Source organism: Tursiops truncatus, chromosome 16 (assembly GCF_011762595.2).
Source record: "Tursiops truncatus isolate mTurTru1 chromosome 16, mTurTru1.mat.Y, whole genome shotgun sequence".
Lineage (NCBI taxonomy): Eukaryota > Metazoa > Chordata > Mammalia > Artiodactyla > Delphinidae > Tursiops > Tursiops truncatus.
The window spans coordinates 61,043,053-61,064,452 of NC_047049.1; the positions used below are offsets into that span (position 1 = coordinate 61,043,053).

The 21,400-nt window shown below is 45.0% G+C and overlaps 2 protein-coding genes across 7 annotated transcripts in view; one reads left to right on the top strand and one right to left on the bottom strand.

The window, feature by feature from the left end:
* Positions 1 to 21,400, top strand: part of PCBD1 (pterin-4 alpha-carbinolamine dehydratase 1) — a 67,383-nt gene that overhangs the window by 18,516 nt on the left and 27,467 nt on the right. Inside the window, exon 4 of one of the 4 annotated variants that reach the window (XM_033842472.2) lies at positions 15,390 to 15,518. The exons of the other annotated variants lie outside the window; for them this stretch is intronic. Within the exon in view, the coding sequence (XP_033698363.1) occupies positions 15,390 to 15,443 (54 nt within the window). The 3' untranslated portion in view covers positions 15,444 to 15,518. Of the gene's footprint in view, positions 1 to 15,389; positions 15,519 to 21,400 lie in introns of those variants that run through there. 4 annotated transcript variants of the gene reach the window in all.
* The window catches only part of SGPL1 (sphingosine-1-phosphate lyase 1), a 58,268-nt gene continuing 53,102 nt past the window's right edge, over positions 16,235 to 21,400 (bottom strand). For all 3 annotated transcript variants that reach the window (XM_073793711.1, XM_033842468.2, XM_033842469.2), the window contains 6 exons: positions 21,259 to 21,357; positions 20,362 to 20,511; positions 19,725 to 19,963; positions 18,235 to 18,381; positions 17,191 to 17,311; positions 16,235 to 16,683 (listed from right to left, as the gene is read on the bottom strand). In XM_073793711.1, coding sequence (XP_073649812.1) covers positions 16,543 to 16,683; positions 17,191 to 17,311; positions 18,235 to 18,381; positions 19,725 to 19,963; positions 20,362 to 20,511; positions 21,259 to 21,357 — 897 coding nt within the window. In that variant the 3' untranslated portion in view covers positions 16,235 to 16,542. The remainder of the gene's footprint in view (positions 16,684 to 17,190; positions 17,312 to 18,234; positions 18,382 to 19,724; positions 19,964 to 20,361; positions 20,512 to 21,258; positions 21,358 to 21,400) is intronic.

Genomic DNA, 21,400 nt, shown 5'->3' on the forward strand with positions numbered 1-21,400 from the left:
GCCGTGGTGCACTAACCCCTTCAGGCTATGTTCAAGCCGCCAACCCCAGTCCTCTCCCTGCGCTCCGTCCGAAACCAAAACCCGAGCCTCAGAGCCTCAGCTCGCAGCCCCGCCCGCCCCGGCGGGTGAGCAGACAAGCCTCTCGGGCTGGTGAGTGCCGGTCGGCACCGATCCTCTGTGCGGGAATCTCCCCGCTTTGCCCTCCGCACCCGTTGCTGTGCTCTCCTCCGCGGCTCCGAAGCTCCCCCCTCCGCCCCCCCGCAGTCTCCGCCCGCGAAGGGGCTTCCTAGTGTGTGGAAACTTTTCCTCCTTCACAGCTCCCTCCCACTGGTGCAGGTGCCGTCCCTATTCTTTTGTCTCTGTTTTTCCTTTTTTTCTTTTGCCCTACCCAGGTACGTGGGGAGTTTCTTGCCTTTTGGGAGGTCTGAGGTCTTCTGCCAGCGTTCAGTAGGTGTTCTGTAGGAGTTGTTCCACGTGTAGATGTATTTCTGGTGTATCTGTGGGGAGGAAGGTGACCTCCACGTCTTACTCTTCCGCCATCTTCAAGGTCCCCCCTTGAGTTTATTTTTTTGTATGGTGTTAGGGAGTGTTCTAATTTCATTCTTTTATATGTAGCAGTCCAGTTTTCCCAGCATCACTTAATGATGAGGCTCTCTTTTCTCCATTGTATATTCTTGCCTCCTTTATCAAAGATAAGGTTGACCATATATGTGTGGGTTTATCTCTGGGCTTTCTATCCTGTTCCATTAATTGGTATTTCTGTTTCTGTGCCAGTACCATACTGTCTTGCTTACTGTAGCTTTGTAGTAGAGTCTGAAGTTGGTGAGCCTGATTCCTCCAGCTCTGTTATTTCATTCTCAGGATTGCTTTGGCTATTCGGGGTCTTTATGTTTCCATACAACTTGTGAAAGTTTTTGTTCTAGTTCTGTGAAAAATGCTGCTGGTAGTTTGATAGGGATTGCATTGAATCTGTAGATTGCTTTGGGTAGTATAGTCATTTTCACAATGGTGATACTTCCAGTCCAAGAACATGGTATGTCTCTCCATCTGTTTCTATCATCTTTAATTTCTTTCATCAGTGTGTTATAGTTTTCTGCATACAGGTCTTTTGTCTCCTTAGGTTTATTCCTAGGTATTTTATCCTTTTTGTTGCAATGGTAAATGGGAGTGTTTCCTTAATTTCTCTTTCAGATTTTTCATCATTAGTGTATAGGAATACAAGAGATTTCTGTGCATTATTTTGTATCCTGCTACTTTACCAACTTCATTGATTAGCTCTAGTAGTTTTCTGGTAGCATCTTTAGGATTCTCTATGTATAGTATCATGTCATCTGTGAATAATGACAGTTTTACTTCTTCTTTTCTGATCTGGATTCCTTTTATTGCTTTTTCTTCTCTGATTGCTGTGGCTAAAACTTCCAAAACTATGTTGAATAAGAGTGGTGAGAGTGGACATCCTTGTCTCGTTCCTGATCTTAGAGGAAATGCTTTCAGTTTTACACCATTGAGGATGATGTTGGCTGTGGGTTTGTCATATATGGCCTTTATTATGTTGAGGAAAGTTCCCTCTATGCCTACTTTCTGCAGGGTTTTTATCATAAATGGGTGTTGAATTTTGTCAAAAGCTTTCTCTGCGTCTATTGAGATGATCATATGGTTTTTCTCCTTCAGTTTGTTAATATGGTGTATCACATTGATTGATTTGTGTATGTTGAACAATCCTTGCATTCCTGGGATAAACCCCACTTGATTATGGTGTATGATCCTTCTAATGTGCTGTTGGATTCTGTTTGCTAGTATTTTGTTGAGGATTTTTGCATCTATATTCATCAGTGATATTGGCCTGTAGTTTTCTTTCTTTGTGACATCTTTGTCTGGTTTTGGTATCAGGGTGATGATGGCCTCGTAGAATGAGTTTGGGAGTGTTCCGCCCTCTGCTATGTTTTGGAAGAGTTTGAGAAGGATAGGTGTTAGCTATTCTCTAAATGTTTGATAGAATTTGCCTGTGAAGCCATCTGGTCCTGGGCTTCTGTTTGTTGGAAGATATTTTTTTTTGAATTTTTGAATTTTATTTTATTTTCTTATACAGGTTCTTATTAGTCATCCATTTTATACACATCATTGTGTACATGTCAGTCCCAATTCATCACACCACCACTCCCACCCGCCGCTGCTTTCCCCCCTTGGTGTCCATACGTTTGTTCTCTACATCTGTGTCTCAATTTATGCCCTGCAAGCCAGTTCATCTGCACCATTTTTCTGGGTTCCACATATATGCGTTAACATGCGATACTTGTTTTTCTCTTTCTGACTTACTTCACTCTGTATGACGGTCTCTGGATTCATCCACGTCTCTACAAATGACCCAATTTCGTTCCTTTTTATGGCTGAGTAATATTCTATTGTATATATGTACCACATCTTCTTTATCCATTTGTCTGTAGATGGGCATTTAGGTTGCTTCCACGACCTGGCTATTGTAAATAGTGCTGCAGTGAACATTGGGGTGCATGTTTCTTTTTGAATTATGGTTCTCTCTGGGTATATGCCCAGTAGTGGGACTGCTGGTTCATATGGTAATTCTATTTTTAGTTTATTAAGGACCCTCCATACTGTTCTCCATAGTGGCTGTATCAATTTACATTCCCACCAACAGTGCAAGAGGGTCCCCTTTCCTCCACACCCTCTCTAGCATTTGTTGTTTGTAGGTTTTCTGATGATGCCCATTCTCACTGGTGTGAGGTGATACCTCATTGTAGGTTTTTTTTTAAATAAATTTATTTTATTTGAAAAATTTTTTTGGCTGCATTGGGTCTTCATTGCTGCATGCAGGTTTTCTCTAGTTGTGGTGAGCGGGGGCCACTCTTCATTGTGGTGCGTAGGCTTCTCATTGTGGTGGCTTCTCTTGTTGCAGAGCACGGGCTCTAGGCGCATGGGCTTCAGTAGTTGTTGCACACGGGCTTAGTTGCTCCACGGCATGTGGGATCTTCCCAGGCCAGGGCTTGAACCCGTGTCCCCTGCACTGGCAGGCAGATTCTTAACCACTAAGCCACCAGGGAAGCCCATCATTGTAGTAGTTTTGATTTGCATTTCTCTAATAAGGTGATGTTGAGCAGCTTTTCATGTGCTTCTTGGCCATCTGTATGTCCTCTTTGGAGAAATGTCTGTTTAGGTCTTCTGCCCATTTTTTTTTTTTTTTTTTTTTGGTACACAGGCCTCTCACTCTTGTGGCCTCTCCCATTGTGGAGCACAGGCTCCGAACGCGGAGGCCCAGCGACCATGGCTCACGGGCCTAGCTGCTCCATGGCATGTGGGGTCTTCCCAGACCGGGGCACGAACCTGTGTCCCCTGCATCAGCAGGCGGACTCTCAACCACTGCACCACCAGGGAAGCCCCTGCCCATTTTTTGATTGGGTTGTTTGTTTTTTGTAATATTGAGCTGCATGAGCTGTTTATATATTTTGGAGATTAATCCTTTGTCCATTGATTCGTTTGCAAATATTTTTTCCCATTCTGAGGGTTGTCTTTTCATCTTGTTTGTAGTTTGCTTTGCAAAAGTTTTTAAGTTTCATTAGGTCCCATTTGTTTATTTTTGTTTTTATTTGCATTACTCTAGGAGGTGGATCAAAAAAGATCTTGCTGTGATTTATGTCAAAGAGTGTTCCTCCTTTGTTTTCTCTAAGAGTTTTATAGTGTCCGGTATTATGTTTAGGTCTCTAATCCATTTTGAGTTTATACTTGTGTATGGTTTTAGGGAGTGTTCTAATTTCATTCTTTTACATGTAGCTTGTCCAGTTTTCCCAGCATCATTTATTGAAGAGACTGTCTTTTCTCCATTGTATATCCTTGCCTCCTTCGTCATAGATTAGTTGACCATAGGTGCGTGGGTTTATCTCTGGGCTTTCTATCCTGTTCCATTGATCTATATTTCTGTTTTTGTGCCAGTACCATATTGTCTTGATTACTGTAGCTTTGCAGTATAGCCTGAAGTCAGGGAGTCTCACTCCTCCAGCTCCATTTTTCTCCCTCAATACTGCTTTGCCTATTCGGGGTCTTTTGTGTCTCCATACAAATTTTAAGATTTTTTGTTCTAGTTCTGTAAAAAAAAATGCCATTGGTAATTTGATAGGGATTGCATTGAATCTGCAGATTGCTTTGGGTAGTATAGTCATTTTCACAATATTGATTCTTCCAATCCAAGAACATAGTATATCTCTCCAACTGTTGGTATCATCTTTAATTTCTTTCATCAGTGTCTTATAGTTTTCTGCATACAGGTCTTTTGTCTCCCTAGGTAGGTGTATTCCTAAGTTTTTAATTCTTTTTGTTGCAGTGGTAAATGGGAGTGTTTCCTTAATTTCTCTTTCAGATTTTTCATCATTAGTGTATAGGAATGCAAGAGATTTCTGTGCATTAATTTTATATCCTGCAACTTTACAACTTCATTGATTAGTTCTAGTAGTTTTCTGGTGGCATCTTTAGGATTCTCTGTGTATAGTATCATGTCATCTGCAAACAGTGACAGCTTTACTTCTTCTTTTCCGATTTGGATTCTTTTTATTTCTTTTTCTTCTCTGCTTGTTGTGGCTAAAACTTCCAAAACTATGTTGAATAGCAGCAGTGGGAGTGGACAGCCTTGTCTTGTTCCTGATCTTAGTGGAAATGAATTCAGTTTTTCACCATTGAGAATGATGTTGGCCGTGGGTTTGTTATATATGGCCTTTATTATGTTGAGGCAAGTTACCTCTTTGCCTACTTTCTGGAGGGTTTTTTTCATAAATGGGTGTTGAATTTTGTTGAAAGCTTTTTCTGCATCTCTTGAGATGATCATATTGTTTTTATTCTTCAATTTGTTAATATGGTGTATCACATTAATTGATTTGCGCATATTGAAAAATCCTTGCATCTCTGGGATAAATCCCACTTGATCATGGTGTATGGTCCTTTTAATGTGTTGTTGGATTCTGTGTGCTAGTATTTTGTTGCCAATTTTTGCATCTCTGTTCATCAGTGATATTGGTCTGTAATTTTCTTTTTTTGTAGTATTTTTGTCTGGTTTGGTATCAGGGTGATGGTGGCCTCATAGAATGAGTTTGGGAATGTTCCTTCCTCTACAGTTTTTTGGAAGTTTGAGAAGGATGGGTGTTAGCTCTTCCCTAAATGTTTGATAGAATTCATCTGTGAAGCCATCTGGTCCTGGACTTTTCTTTGTTGGAAGATTTTTTTTTAATTAATTTATTTATGGCTGCATTGGGTCTTCGTTGCTGTGCGCAGGCTTCTCATTGAGGTGGCTTCTGTTGCGGAGCACGGGCTCTAGGCACGCGGGCTTCAGTAGCTGTGGCTCGAAGGCTCTAGGGCACAGGCTCAGTAGTTGTGGCACACGGAGTTAGTTGCTCCGTGTCATGTGGGATCTTCCCGGTCCAGGGCTCAAACCCATGTCTCCCGCATTGGCAGGCAGATTCTTAACCACTGCGCCACCAGGGAAGCCCTGTTAGAAGATTTTTAATCACAGTCTCAATTTCAGTGCTTGTGATTGGTCTGTTTATATTTTCTATTTCTTCCTGGTTCAGTTCGGAAGGTTGCACTTTTCTAAGAATTTGTCCATTTCTTCCAGGTTGTCCATTTTATCGGCATATAGTTGCTTGTAGTAATCTCTCCTGATCCTTTGTATTTTTTCAGTGTCAGTTGTTACTTCTCCTTTTTCATTTCTAATTCTGTTGATTTGAGTCTTCTCCCTTTTTTTCTTGATGAGTCTGGCTAATGGTTTATCAATTGTATCTTCTCAAAGAACCAGCTTTTAGTTTTAATGATCTTTACTATTGTTTCCCTCATTTCTTTTTCATTTATTTCTGATCTGATCTTTATGATTTCTTTCCTTCTGCTGACTTTGGGTTTGTTTGTTCTTCTTTCTCTAGTTCCTTTATGTGTAAGTTTAGATTATTTGAGATTTTTCTTGTTTCTTGAGGTAGGCTTGTATAGGTATAAACTTTCCTCTTAGAACTGCTTTGCTGCATCCCATAGGTTTTGGATCATCGTGTTTTCATTGTCATTTGTCTCTAGGTATTTTTTGATTTCCTCTTTGATTTCTTCAGTGATCTCTTGGTTATTTAGTAACGTATTGTTTAGCCTCCATGTGTTTGTGTTTTTTACGTTTTTTCCCTGTAATTGATTTCTAATCTCATAGCGTTGTGGTCAGAAAAGATGCTTGATACGATTTCAGTTTTCTTAAATTTACTGAGGCTTGATTTGTGACCCAAGATGTGATCTATCCTGGAGAATGTTCTGTGCATGCTTGAGAAGAAAGTGTAATCTGTTGTTTTTGGATGGAATGTCCTATAAATATCAATTAAGTCCATCTTGTTTAATGTATCGTTTAAAGCTTGTGTTTCCTTATTTATTTTCATTTTGGATGATCTGTCCATTGGTGAAAGTGGGGAGTTAAAGTCCCCTACTATGATTGTTTTACTGTTGATTTCCCCTTTTATGGCTGTTAGCATTTGCCTTATGTATTGAGGTGCTCCTATGTTGGGTGCATAAATATTTACAAGTGTTATATCTTCTTGGATAGATCCCTTGATCATTATGTAGTGTCCTTCTTTGTCTCTTGTAATAGTCTTTATTTTAAAGTCTATTTTGTCTGATATGAGAATTGCTACTCCAGCTTTCTTTTGATTTCCATTTGCATGGAATATCTTTTCCATCTCCTCACTTTCAGTCTGTATGTGTCCCTAGGTCTGAAGTTGGGTCTCTTCTAGACAGCATATATATGGGTCTTGTTTTTGTATCCATTCAGTCAGTCTGTGTCTTTTGGTTGGAGCATTTAATCCATTTACATCTAAGGCAGTTATTGATATGTTCCTATTACCATTTTCTTAATTGTTTTGGGTTTGTTATTGTAGGTCTTTTCCTTCTCTTGTGTTTCCTGCCTAGAGGAGTTCCTTTAGCATTTGTTGTAAAGCTGGTTTGGTGGTGCTGAATTCTCTTAGCTTTTGCTTGTCTGTAAAGCTTTTAATTTCTCTGTCGAATCTGAATGAGATCCTTGCTGGGTAGCATAATCTTGGTTTTAGGTTTTTCCCTTTCATCACTTTAAATATGTCCTGCCTCTCCCTTCTGGCTTGCAGAGTTTCTGCTGAAAGATCAGCTGTTAACCTTATGGGGATGCCCTTGTATGTTATTTGTTGTTTTTCCCTTGCTGTTTTTAATATTTTTTTCTTTGTATTTAATTTTTGTTAGTTTGATTAATATGTATCTTGGCGTGTTTCTCCTTGGATTTATCCTGTATGGGACTCTCTGTGCTTCCTGGACTTGATTGACTATTCCCTTTCCCATATTAGGGACGTTTTCAACTATAATTGCTTCAAATATTTTCTCAGTCCCTTTCTTTTTCTCTTATTCTTCTGAGATCCCTGTAATTCGAATGTTGGTGTGTTCAGTTTTGTCCTAGAGGTCTCTAAGACTGGCCTCAATTCTTTTCATTCTTTTTTCTTTATTCTGCTCTGCAGCAGTTATTTCCACCATTTTATCTTCCAGGTCACTTATCCGTTCTTCTGCCTCAGTTATTCTGCTATTGATTCCTTCTAGAGAATTTTTAATTTCATTTATTGTGTTGTTCATCAGTGTTTGTTTGCTCTTTAGTTCTTCTAGGTCCTTGTTAAACATTTCTTGTATTGTCTTCATTCTATTTCCAAGATTTTGGATCATCTTTACTATCATTACTCAGAGTTCTTATTCAGGTACACTATTTCCTCTTCGTTTGTTTGGTCCGGTGGGTTTTTAGTTTGCTTCTTCATCTGCTGTGTGTTTCTCTGTCTTCTCATTTTGCTTAACTTACTGTGTTTGGGGTTTCCTTTTCACAGGCTGCAGGTTCATAGTTCTCGTTGTTTTTGGTGTCTGCCCCCAGTGCCTAAGGTTGGTTCAGTGGGTTGTGTAGGCTTCCTGGTGGAGGGGACTAGTTCCTGTGTTCTGGTGGATGAGGCTGGATCTTGTCTTTCTGGTGGGCAGGACCATGTCCAGTGGTGTGTTTTGGGGTGTCTGTGACCTTATTATGATTTTAGGCAGCCTCTCTTGTAATGGGTGGGGTTGTGTTCCTGTCTCGCTAGTTGTTTGGCATAGGCTGTCCAACACTGTAGCTTGCTGGTTGTTGAGTGGAGCTGGGTCTTAGCGTTGAGATGGAGATCTCTGGGAGAGCTTTTGCTGTTTGATGTTATGTGGAGCCGGGAGGGCTCTGGTGGACCAATATCCTGAACTCGGCTCTCCCACCTCAGAGGCACAGGCCTGACACCCGGCTGGAGCACCAAGACCCTGTCAGCCACACGGCTGGTTTCAGTTCTGGTTAGAATTTGACAATCATGATGATGTTCAGTGATTTTTTTTTTGGCTGTGTTGGGTCTTGGTTGCTGTGCATGGGCTTTCTCCGGTTGCGGCAAGCAGGGGCTACTCTTCGTTGTGATGCAGTGGCTTCTCTTGTTGCGGAGCACAGGCTCTAGGTGCATAGGCTTCAGTAGTTGTGGCACGTGAGCTCTAGAGCGCAGGCTCAGTGGTTGTGGCACACGGGCTTAGTTGCTCTGCGGCATGTGGGATCTTGCCGGGCCAGGGCTTGAACCCGTGTCCCCTGCATTGGCAGGTGGATTCTTAACCACTGCGCCACCAGGGAAGCCCCTCGGTGATTTTTTTTTGTTTAGTTTCCAAAACTCCTGAATCAATTTCCAGGTTCTCTGCATTCAGTCAACACTGATGCCCAGAGAGAGACCATCTCCTTTCAGTGGATGAGCATTCTTTTATTCGTAACCTATTTCCTGTTTCCTAAAAGAGAAATTTCCATTTCACCCTAGCCCTTGTGCATCACAGTGCACTGACTGGTGATAACAGCACGTGCAGCAAAGGAGACAAAACAATTCAGAAGTTTGTTTCTCCTTCTCTTCCATTTCTTATTTTTTTAACTCAGGTCCTCTTTCTTTTCTTCTTGGTGTTCCTGGCCAGAGGTTTGTCCATTATGTTTACTCTTTCAAAAAACTAACTCTTGCTCTTGGTTTTTTTGAATTTTTACATTTTTCTTCATCTCTATTTTATTTTCTCTCTGATCTTTATTATTACATTTCTTATGTTACCTTTAGGTTTTGTGTATTCTTTTTCTGATTTTCTTAGGTGGTAGGTTAGGTTGTTTATTTGAGATTTTTCTTATTTTTTAGGAAGACTTGTATGGCTCTATACTTCCCTCTTAGGACTGCTTTTGCTTCGTCCCAGAGATTTGGTATGGTTAGATTTTCATTGTTGTTCGTCTCATGGTTTTTAAAAATTTCCTCTTTTATGTCATTGTTCACCCATTGGTTTTTTAGTAGCATGTTGTATGGTCTCCATATAAGTCTTTTCTTTTCCTTTCTCTCTCTGGTTGATTTCTAGTTTCATGCCATTGTGGTTAGAAAAGATACTTCAAATTTCTATCTTAAATTTGTTTAGGCTTGTTTTGTGAGACAGTATGTGGCCTGTTCTAGAAAATGTTCTATGTGCACTTGAATAGAATGTGTATTCTAGTTTTTTGGATGTAATATGCTGAAAATATCTATTAAGTTTAACTGTTCTACTGTGTCATTTAGGATCTCTTTTCCCTTATCAATTTTCTATCTAGAAGATCTCTTTATTAATGTCAGTGGGCTGTTAAAATCTCCCACTATTATTATATTCCCATCAGTTTCTCCCTTTATGTCTCAACATTTGTTTTATGTATTTAAGTGCTCCTATAATAGGTGCATATATGTTAATGAGCGTAATATCCTCTTCTTGTATTGATACCTTTATTATATAGTGTTTTTCTTTGTTTCTTTATGGCCTTGGCTTTAAAGTCTATTTTGTCTGATATGAATATTGCTACCCCCTGCTTTATTGTCATTTCCATTTGCAAGAAATATTGTTTTTGATTACCTCACTTTCAATCTATGTGTGTCCTTCACCCTAAAGTGGGTCTGTTATAGCCAGCATATTGTAGACTCTTGTTTTATTATCCAGTCTGCCAGTCTGTGTGTTTTGATTGGAGCATTTAGTCCATTGACATTTAAGGTAATTATGGAAAGATATTTTTTATTGCCATTTTAAATCTTGTTTTCTTATTGATTTTGTATTTCTTTCTTTTTTTTCCTTTTGTGATTTGATGGTTTTCTTTTGTATTATGCTTTTTGTTCTCTTCGTTTTTTGTGAATATGTTTTTGTTTTGTGATTACCCTGTTTTCAAGTACGTTTACCCATTACTGTATCTACTTGCTTCAGACTGGTAGCCATATAGGCTCAAGCATAGTCTAAGAAGAAAAATCTACATTGTCTTACTTTCTTCCCCCACATTTTATGACTCTGATGTCCTCTTTTACATCTCATTTATACTTTTGCTGTTCAATGTGGCTATCATCACTTTCAGAAAAATTTTTTTGATTATTTTTCCTCAATCTCTGTACTGGTTTATTTAAGTGACTTTTTTTTCCAATTGTGTGATTTTCTCTTTCCTATAGATTCTTCTTTTCTATTTAGAGAATACCTTTCAATATTTCTTTTAGGATAGATTTTAGTATTACTGTATTCTTTGTTTTTTCTTCTCTGAGAAATTCTCCTTCTATTCTAAATGATAATCTTGCTGGTTAGAGTATCCTAGGTGGCAGGTTTTTCCATTTCAGGACTTTGAATATATCTTGCCACTCCCTTCTGGCCTGCAGTGTTTCTGTATTGCGGTCAGCTCATAGTCTTATGGTGGTTCACTTGTAATTAATTCCTTGTTTTTTCCTTGCTGTCCTTAGAATCCTCCGTTTATTTTTCACTTTTGCCATTCTAATTATAATGTGTCTTGGTGTAGTTCTCTTCAGGTTCATCTTGTTTTGGACCCTCTGTGCTTCCTATACCTGGATATGTTTCCTTCTTTAGGTTTGGGAAATTTTCAGCTATAATTTCTTCGAATACATTTTTGATCCCCTTTTTCTTCTTCTACTGGGATTCCTATTGTGCGTAGATTGACATGCTTTATATTATCCCATAGATCTCATATATTGCTTTTTCTTGTCTTTCTGTCTGCTGTTCTGATTGGGTGATTTCCATTACTCTATCTTCCAGATCACTTATTCATTCTTCTGCATTATTTAGTTTGCTATTTATTGCCTTTAGGTTGGCTTTCATCTTGGCAAGTGAGTTTTATAATTTTAATTGTCTCCCCTTTATAGTTTCTAGGTCCTTTTTACAGTGATTTGTATTTGTTGATAGCCTTTCTTAATTCTTTCTGTATCTTTACCACCTCCTTCTTGAACTGGGGGTCTGGTAGTCTGTAGAGGTCTGTTTCATTATTTGCTCTTTCAGGGGATTTTCTTATTTTAATTGGGAGTAGTTCCTCTGCCTTTTCATTTCACTTAAATTTCTCTGACTCTATGGATTTAAGACAAAGTTATATACTGTGGTCTTGAAGGGCTGTTTTTCTGTGGGAGCATCCCTGTGTGGCCTAATATTTTTGGTGCGAGGACTTTTTAGTGTGGACGCCTGCCATGTCTGTCTTCAGGTTGTGCTGGATGTTATAGGAGGTACGATAGGTGTTGTGGTGACCAGAGCCTGCACTGGATGTTCAGCAGGGCCTCCTCTTTGCTCTGTGGTTGTCACAGCCCTCTTTGGGGCAGGTCTGCTCCCCAGTTGTTGGAGAAGAAGCCCCAGATCCATTTCTGAGCTGTGGTGTGAGGTAGGCAGGACTGGAGCACTCCCGCTGAGAGAGGAGCCACTGAGTATTCTTCCACCGGAGCTGTCCGCTAGGAAATGCACTCTGTGGTGTTGCCTGTCACCTGTTGTGCGGGCTCACAAAGTACCCTGTTGTTGGCACTGCCCTCGGCCCCGAGTCAGCCATGGGAATGCAGGCAGTCTCCCAGGTGTACCTCAGGTGCTGTGCTCACAAAGCCACTAGCACAGATCCGCCAAAGTCAGGCATGGGGACCGCTGTAGTTGCACACCTGGACCCGCCGTGGGAGCTAAGGAGTCAGCTCAGGCCCTGACCATGCATCTGCATGCACGGGGCCCACAAAGCCTGCAGCTACTAATGCCGGACCCGCCATAGCTACAGAAGCACCAGTAATCTGCTCAGGTGTCCCACAGGCAATGAAGGTACAAAGCTGCCTGCAGCACATAAATCCACTGAAGTCACACGCCTCAGATTTCAGCCCTGCCTCTGCACATGGGCAACCCGCCAGCACTCGCAGGCCCCCAGAACTGTAGGGGGGGAGCCGTGCCCACTGTAAGCCCCGAGAACGAGGCTGCTGTGGCGAGTCGCCCCACTCCCTTGGTGTGCACGTTACTAACGGGGCTTCTGGGACCAACCCATACTCTGTCCTGCACACACGCCTGGTTGCAGCCTGGACCACATTCCAGCCCCTTTGGGCTATCTCTGTGCAGCCAACCCGTCCTCTCCCTGGGTCTATCTGCTGAAGCCCAAGTTTCAGCACCCAGCCCCACGTGCTCCAGCAGATGCGCATCTGGGCTGCGGAGTGCAACGAGGTGGCCGGGACTGTCTGTGCTGGTCTCTCTCTGTTCTGCCTGCTGCAAGCCGGCTGGCTGCACTCTCCTCTGAGCTGCTGAAGCTCCCTGTCCCGGCTGATCTCCCAGCTGGTGAAGGGGGTTCCTGGGGTGAAGAGACCTTTCCTCTTTCACAGCTCCCTCCAAGGGGTGCAGGTCCCATCCTGATTTGTTTTTTTTTTTTCTTTCATCCTACCCAGTTATATGGTGATCTTTCTTGAAGCTTTGGTTGTATGAGATCTTCTGCCAGCCTCCTGTAGGTATTCTCTGAGAATTGTTCCACATGTACATGTATTTTTGATGTATTTATGGGAGGAGGTGAGCTCCATGTCCTTTTATATTCTGCCATCTTGATCTCTCTCTGTCCGATAATTTTAGTAACAAGTTCTCAGTAAAGCTTAATGTCGAACCAACAAGGTTCAGACAGTGGTTCCCCCATCTGCTTCACTTCTGACATAAATTCTTCTAAATGTGCTTTGACCTAATGACTGGATCAGGGGACAAGCCACTAGACATGGCAGTATGGACTGTTATGTCACCTTTCTGCCTCTGCTTACTCATGGATCAAAGACTGAAAAGTGCCAACCTGGAGGGCACTACAGTTATATGAAGCACCTTGATGTGGTACAAAGACACAAGGAACACTTTTTGGAAAGAAACATGTTTATTCTAAAATTAATGCAAATAATTGAAATTATAGCAGAGGATGTTAAGGAGCTATTATGGACCAAAAAAAAAACACAAGAAAAAGTAAGGCAATTACAACTCCAGCTCAAGAAAAGGCTCTCAAACACATGCCTTCTGCTTACAGGCTATAGCTGGTGGCTACCAAGTTAGGCCTCTGTCATTATTTCTGTCACTCCTGGGTCTAGCTAAAAGCAGCTCGTTGCTGTCAAGACCCACAGAGAAGGCAAAGGGGCTCACAGCTGTGAGCATCAGGCACCACTTCTTGGGTGGACCACGCCTCCTCACCAAACATATCCTGGCCCCTTTTTCTCTAGGCTTTACCCCAAAGCAAGTGAGGGCTCAGGGAACCGAGTCCTTTGGCAGAAACCATATGGCAAAGGCGTATTCCTTGGCTTGATTCTGGCAGTGTGAATGGGCTGAGAGCCAGAATGAAAAGCTGGGTTCCCTGAAGGACAGAACTTCAGAGCCTGAATAACCCTTCAGAAAGACTTCTCACTTCCTATTCATAATGGGACAAGAGGCCCAGTGGTTACGTGTGCAGATATCTGAGGAGTCCCATCAGCTCCCAAACCAAATGCAGGGCTTGAAATCAGTGTCCTTTGGTGAAATGGATCCACACTGCCCAGCTGGGTGGAGACCACCCCTGATGGCTCAATCCATCAGTAAGATGTAAGCAGGTGTGGATGAGGGAGGTGACTGAAAACTTAAGAGAAGGCCCTGGCCCTGAGGAACTGAAGATGTGAGTTCCAGACCTTTAAACAGGTGTGGCCACCACTCCTGGTGGAGCTACCAGGAAGGTGCTTGGAACTGAGCAGAACTGCCGCTCGTCCGTGTCTGAACGGTTCTGGTGTCAGTGGTCACACGCAACCATTTCGACACAAAGGGGCACTTCTCACCAGCAGCCGGTTTGGAGCCGCCGCCACCCCAGTAGGTGTCTTCCCTGTGTGTCTAAATAGACAAACGAATATAGTCATCCACAGCGATTAAAACTGGGGACGTTTTATTAACTGCTTCTTAAGAGATTATTGCTGCAATTAGGAAGGGAGCCTTGAGATGGAAAAGGGGGAGGTTAAAGACTGAAAAGATCTAAAAGAGGCCAGTACCGTTTTCCAGGTATAAAACTGGTCATGTTAAAAGTGACATGGCAGTATATTCATGCGACTACTTAATTCTAACCCAGAAAAGAGGGTACAGTTTTTGCAGAGGCCGATGTGACACCTGCTAGCAACAAGACATCATCAAGACATTCCACCCACCACTGCCAGACTGTTACTCGTGCACAGGTGTACAGAATAGAAAGCCCACAAGTGTTGGGTCAGACTAATGCTCGTGACCATAACCTAAAGTGGCAACAAGCAATGTCACAGCACAGAGGAAGGTCCTGGGAGACACCGGAAGCAACAGCATACTCTGCAGGACACGTGCTTCTCCATTTTAGCAGCTGACAAACCACAGTGGTGCCTGCCGGGTGGTTCTGGGCCCCTGGACTTCCTCTATCCAACCTGCACACACTGGAGATCCAGGGACGGTTCATGCACAGTCTCTCTCTCAGGAGGTGCCCAGCAGTTCAGCCACCAGGGGGAACGTGACTCTCACGTTGGAAGGATCTGAGCCTCTAAGAGAAACATAACCCAACCATCCTTGGAACCCACAGAAAACAGGATGAAAGACACCACACCAGCCTTGCAACGACATGGCCAGCTGGTCACAGTTAGTGTGGAGGAAGTACAGAGCTAAAGAACACTTCAGACAACCGTGCCAAGGAGCCGGCGGGAAGTCCGGGCATCGTGGCTCTCCCGGCCGGCGTTCCCAGTGAAGAAGGCTAGAGGAGTCCAGCCTGAAGAGGCTGAATATTCAGGAGTCCCTGAGAGGGGTAGGGGACAAAGGAAAGTTCCTCCTGACTTACCCCTACCCAGGTGAAAGCCTCAAGGACCGATCCAGTTGCCCTCGGCCCGGGTCAGGAGTAGCCCGGCCCCGCTGAGGAAGAAGGCACGTGGGGTGTCAACATGAGAGCAGGACTGCGGCTCAGCCTAGATCAGGGCCCCGCGCGGGAGGCGGAGCGTGGGGAGCGGGCGCAGGGTTGGGTCCTGTCCCTGCGCCACCCTGAGCAACTAGTCTGACGAAGGAATCCCAGGCCCTGGGCCACAACTGACACTTGCCATCATGTCTTCCTATTCCAGAAGGTTTACCTCATCCTAGCCAGGGCCGAGGAGCTTGCAGTACCTGAGGCTTAACTGCCGTCGTACCTTTGGGAGCTGAATAAAGGGGGAAGAGGCAGGAAGAACACAGAATGGAGAGAGATTTTCCCTGCCTTGGGGGCTCTCTCACGCCCACCTCGGGTAAGTCGAGGCAATTTGTGAAGGTGCTTTGAGCTGTTCCTTCAGGCAAGCAAACATGCTTGACGGCTTAGAGCGGCAGGGAGGGGAGGACTGCTGCCCACTCTGGTGACACATTTGAATTTGGGTGCCCATCCCACCCCGATCCTCAGGAAAGTACAGAAAAGGGCCCAGCAGAGAGTTCAGGTGTGCCCCAACGCTGCCAGTTCAGGGAGGCAGCCCCAGAAGGCCCTAGATTCTCTGAAACCGCATTCTTTTCCTCGTCCATGGAAACAGGAACAAACCAGTGGGAGCATAATTTCCAACAACAGTCTTCAAAGATGACGACAACCAAGTATCACGTGGGAACTGCAGGCACCGCTGAGGACCAGCGACTGCTCCAGACCCTGCCGTGGTGGACTGAGCAGACCTGCCGGACCGCGCCGGCCCCGCATAGCAAGAACGATGGCTGGTCAACCTGTGTCCTCAGGAGACAACACAAGCTGCAATAGAAGGGACCCTGAGACAGCTAACCACTCACAGACGAGGACTGGAAAAGCCTCCTGCTTAGACCAGACCTCACCCCCACTGAAGGAAACATCGGTTATGGAACACTTCCCGTCTGACTAGCCCACCTGCCTGAGGTAACAAAGCAAACCTTTTCCTATCTCGTAAACTGTAGCCCACCTTCCCTAAGGAGTCAGGACAGGTCAGAGCTGCCACACCGTGATTAAGTGAAGCTGAAAGCAAGAGAGGTTAGAGAAAGAAATGGTTAAAACAATTCCCAGGGTAACATTTAGAACAAGGGCAAAACAATTACGTCACGGAATCCTTTAGAGTCTTCACGTTAAAAACCACAAAGGGACAGGAACAAGAATCCTGAGGATCAGTCTGTCTCATGGTCTGCCGCGTTGTGCTCTATGGAGCAAAGACCAGATGCTGAAACCACGTGGCCCGTCCCACACCCCGACAACCTTCTGAAGGCCAGATGCACCTCGGGGCCACGGAGGATCCCAGCTCAGCGGGGTTTTGGAGAACCATTCATCTGGCTGCCCTGAGTTACAGTGTCTGTGCTGAAAAGGCTGTCCAAGAAGACGGAGGACAATTCTGCCACCAGGTTCCTGTCGACTGTAGCCTGGGCCATGCCGTAGATCGCACCCTACAAACCCAGTCAAAGAGTGTCATTAGAGACGAGGGGTCCGGAGCAGCCCGCGCTGCGGTCGTGCACTCCTCCACCCACCATGCCCGCCTCCCCAGCCCAGGCACGATGCGAGCAGAAAGGCATAGGATGTTTTTCACAGGCATTTGCCAGCCTGCTGTTCTGCCTAAAGAACTGTCCTACGGGATTTGGTGTAGAAAATTCCGGAGGAAACAGGCTTATTGCCTTTCCTGTGTCAAAATTTTCTTTTTAAATGGACACTACCACCACCTGTCTTTGTACAGCACTTTCAAATTTACAAGGTGCTTACTATATCTAGCATACCTCGATTGAGACTAAAACAAACCCTGGGAATGGGTGAGCAGAGATCATCAGTTCTGACTAATAAGGAAAGAGGTTTGTGGATAAGGGACAGAGGCAGGAACAGACTGGAGATCATCTGATTCTTTCAAGCCCACCAACACCACCTGAACTTCCACAGGAAGAAAAAACCCCAAGTGTCCCTACCATTCCTGTGGTCTTTGCTTTCGGATTCTTCATGATTTGAGTGACGGATTCCCGGATGTCCTTTAGGAACTGTGTCGCTACTTGCTTACGGGTGTGTACCAGTGTGATGCAGAAATGAATGCTATGGGAGAAGAAAGACAAAGTGAGATGAATCCTGGAATAAGACGGGGGGAAAGTTCTGAAATCGGGCAGCCCCCAGTACAGGAATTTATTGATTGCTTCTTCATGTTGCTCGTGACAAGTGTAGTCAAAGTGCTCCCAGCTGTGGGCATCAGGGCTCTCAAATACACGGGCTGTGGAGAGGGCTTCATGCCCTCAGCGTGACCAAGAACCACCCTGACAAGATGAATACAGCTGGCTGTCCTGTCCTCCCCCTCCACTGCTGTTCCTTCAACCATGTGACAACCCACAGGACGCTTTTATCTTAGGTGGTGAACCCTCATGGGCTAGGGCCATATGGCTGGGGTCTCGAAGGTCTTCAGGGCAGAGAAGAAACTGCCCCTGGAGGGAGACTGGGGTACAGCGGGATTGTGAAGAGGAAAACACGCAATCCAGATGGGACTGACAGTGGCACGACACATGACAGGATCGGGGGTGTGGAGGACACTAGGAGACCTACTCTGTTGAAGCAGAGTGTTTGTTTAAAGGCATCCTGGAAGATGAGGTTAGAAATGCCTATGGAAGGCGACAGCAGCAGGCCTGAATGACTACAGGCCCTGGATTAGAGGCCCTCCGTTACTCAGGTCATGAGAGCACCTGCGGATGGGACAGAACAGAGCCCAGAAAGAGAGCAAGTGTGTGTGGGGCGGTGGGAGACGATCTCATGACCGACCGCTCGTCTCAAGGCTGCCACCTAATTTGCCAGACGTTAAAGCTAACAGTCTTGTTCTTGATATCGAATAACTCCAAATGGCAAGAGACATCCTGAGATACTACAGTTGCCACTAAAGTGCTGGGCTCTAGCAGTCACTCTCTATACTCCAGGTCATCTTGCTGCCCAAGTCCTTCAGCAGTCATGGAGCAAAGGAAAGTCTTCAAGCTCACCTGGGTGGGAACTGCAACTGGTTCAAGCTCCAGCCCTTGGCATTCATCAGGTTGAATAGTCGGTAGATGTCAAAATCATGGGAGCCCAGAGCAATGACTGACAATTGAGGATTCCCAAAAACAAAGATGCCTTTGATATTTTCCAGCCTTAAAAGGAACAGAAAGGAAATTCAGGCACGTACATTCTTCTGGTCATCTCATGTCTCCATTATAACAAATCTAACCTTTGGGGGCTTAAGTTTTCTCATAAGGTGGCTAGACTGAGATCAGTGGTTCCTAAATATTAAAAATATTTTAAGGCTCAAACCCCACTAGAGCCAATGAATCAAGACTGTTGGCTCTTAACCTGTCTGCCCAACCCCCGAATTATGATATGCCCCCCAGGGGTATCTGAGGGATAAACAATGTACTTTTTTGTAAATCCTGGAAAAATAATCCATCTCTCTTTAAAAAAGTCATCCATGTAGGGCTTCCCTGGTGGTTCAGTGGTTAAGAATCCGCCTGCCAATGCAGGGGACACGGGTTCGAGCCCTGGTCCGGGAAGATCCCACATGCTGTGGAGCAGCTAAGCCCACGTGCCACAACTACTGAGCCTGCACTCTAGAGCCCACGAGCCACAACTCCTGAAGCCTGCACACCTAGAGCCCGTGCTCCACAACAAGACAAGCCACTGCAATGAGAAGCCCATGCACCACAACCAAGAGTAGCCCCCACTCACTGCAACTAAAGAAAGCCCGCATGCAGCAACAAAATAAAAAAATAAAAAGTCATCCATGTAATCCCTAAAGCAAGAAATGGTACAGCACTTCTCAGCAGATGGGTGTATCAGGACCATATGCAGGCCTTTTTCAAGTGAGCTGTGCCTACTGGCTGCTTTCATTCACCCTCAAGAGCGTGAAGAGGCCTCCCCAATCCTGGTGACACACGGAGAGCCAGGCAGGTGACACACGAAGAGGTGTGTTAGACAAAGCACACAAGCTGGTTCTGGCCTTAACCCCGGATTTCACCACCCCTTCCGCCCTCCCCCTCTCCAGTTCTTCTCTTACGCCAGCGATCCTCCAAGTGTGACTCAGACCAGCAGCATTAGTGTCCACTGGGAACTTTCAGAAATGCCAATCTTCAGACTCCCGTTCCAGACCTACTGCGTCAGAATTCTAGGAGTGGGCCCCGGCAATCTGCGTCTTAACAAGCCCTCCATGTGACTGATGAAGATTCAACCTCACGTTCTGAGAAGCACTGTCTTAACCATTAAGATGTACACCAGCACCTGGTAAGAGCTGCCAGTTGTCAGGGAGACAACACGGCCCACGGATGAAGCCCGGGTGTGGCCTCCAAGTCCCAGCACGCAAGGGAGCTTATCTCCCCAGGCCAACACCACACTCCGGGCCTGCAGACGGGCTGCAGCCACGGCACTGGGCCTAGCAGCTGCCTTGAGCCTACAGCAGACAAAGCAAGCAACACGGCGGAGCCCCCCAACCTTCCAGACATACTCTGACTTGAGGAAGCGAGTGGTTTTGATGATCTGCTTGGTAGCTTCAACGTAGCCGCTCTCACCGAAGTACATCAGGGCGGCCCAACAGGCTGCACTGATGCCACCAGGCCGTGAGCCCGCAATGGTTGGGGAAGCGTAGATGCCGCCCTGCCAATCTGTGTCAACGAAGAACTGATAGTGCCTGTACTTCTTGTCAGAGTATAACACCACCGAAGAGCCCTTGGGAGCGTAGCCGTACTGAGGGGGAGAAGCAGACAGGTGAGTGTACAGTTCCATGCGGCAGACCTGCCCCAGAACTCTCTTCATGCAGATTCCCCCTGTCAGTTTCCCTCTGTTCCCACTCACATTAAGATTTCCAACTTATTTATTAAAAAGTATAAGAAACTTCAGGGGGGTTCATGGGGTTTAAATTCTCTATTTTAGGAATGAGGAATCTGAGGCCCAGGAAAAGCAACGTCTTGTCTAGTTAATCGGTTTGCTTCCTATCTCTCACGTAGCATAGAGTTTTCCTTATTTAAGACAGTACCCCAGGAAGGTATGTCAGGATGGAAGCAAAGATAAATTTATTTTATTAGTAGTAGTCAAAATAATCAACTGTCTACTTTGATTAACATGTGGTCTCGTCCCTCACTCACCTTATGAGTATCAGCTGAAATGCTGGTCACACCTTTCACCCGGAAATCAAATGGGTGCTCCAGTGGGTATCCGGCTTTCTCCATAAAGACGATGAGGAAGCCCCCCAGACAAGCGTCCACGTGAAGAGGTATTTTGTATTTGACAGCCAGCTAGTTCCATAAACCAAAGACCATAGACAATATCAGTTATAGCTCTACAACGAAAACTTTGCAAGACACGGGTGGAATGGTGGGGTACAGGCCCAAGGCATTATGTACTGTCTTCCGTGTATTAAAAACCTGGCTATTTTTGACATTTTTAATAAAGCTTGTCTTTCAAATATAGTTAGCCTTCAAAATAATTCATCTGAATGTGGTTTCTATTTTATATTGAAATACGTGGGGCCTCAAACTCACCTGCAAAATCCAGCAAGAAATGAGACGCACTCTGCCTTAGGCTGGGGGCGGGGAAGGAGGGAGGGGTGCTCTGGGGCAGCACGGTGTCTGCTTTAGGCTGGGGGCGGGGAAGGAGGGAGGGGTGCTCTGGGGCAGCACGATGTCTGCTTTAGGCTGGGGGCGGGGAAGGAGGGGGGGTGCTCTGGGGCAGCACGGTGAGCTCTGACAGGCAAGCCCTAAATGCAGATTATTTCCTGATCTGAATCAAAACGTCAGGACTGCTTCAGAATGTCCAGTTTAAACAAAGCCTTCCTCCCCGTGTTATCCCTCCCCCATAGCAGAAGCTAGTCATTTCAGAGGCTTCGGCAGAGCTGTGCAGCTTATCACAGGGCGGACGAGAGCTGTTCATCACCACTGGGCTAGAATCTAAACTCGAAATCGTTCTTTCCGCCAAGTACTGCACCATTAGATGCTGCTTTAAAATCTCAGCCTGCCTGCCTAGTCGTCCATTCTCACACATACCTTGGCCACCTCAGGGACAGGATCTATCACACCGTGAGGAAACTGGGGGGCAGAACACACGAGCATGGCAGTGTTCCTGGAGATGGCTCTTCGCATGGCCTGGGGGTTGCAAGTTGAAAGGAAAGTGAGAAGCCACATCACA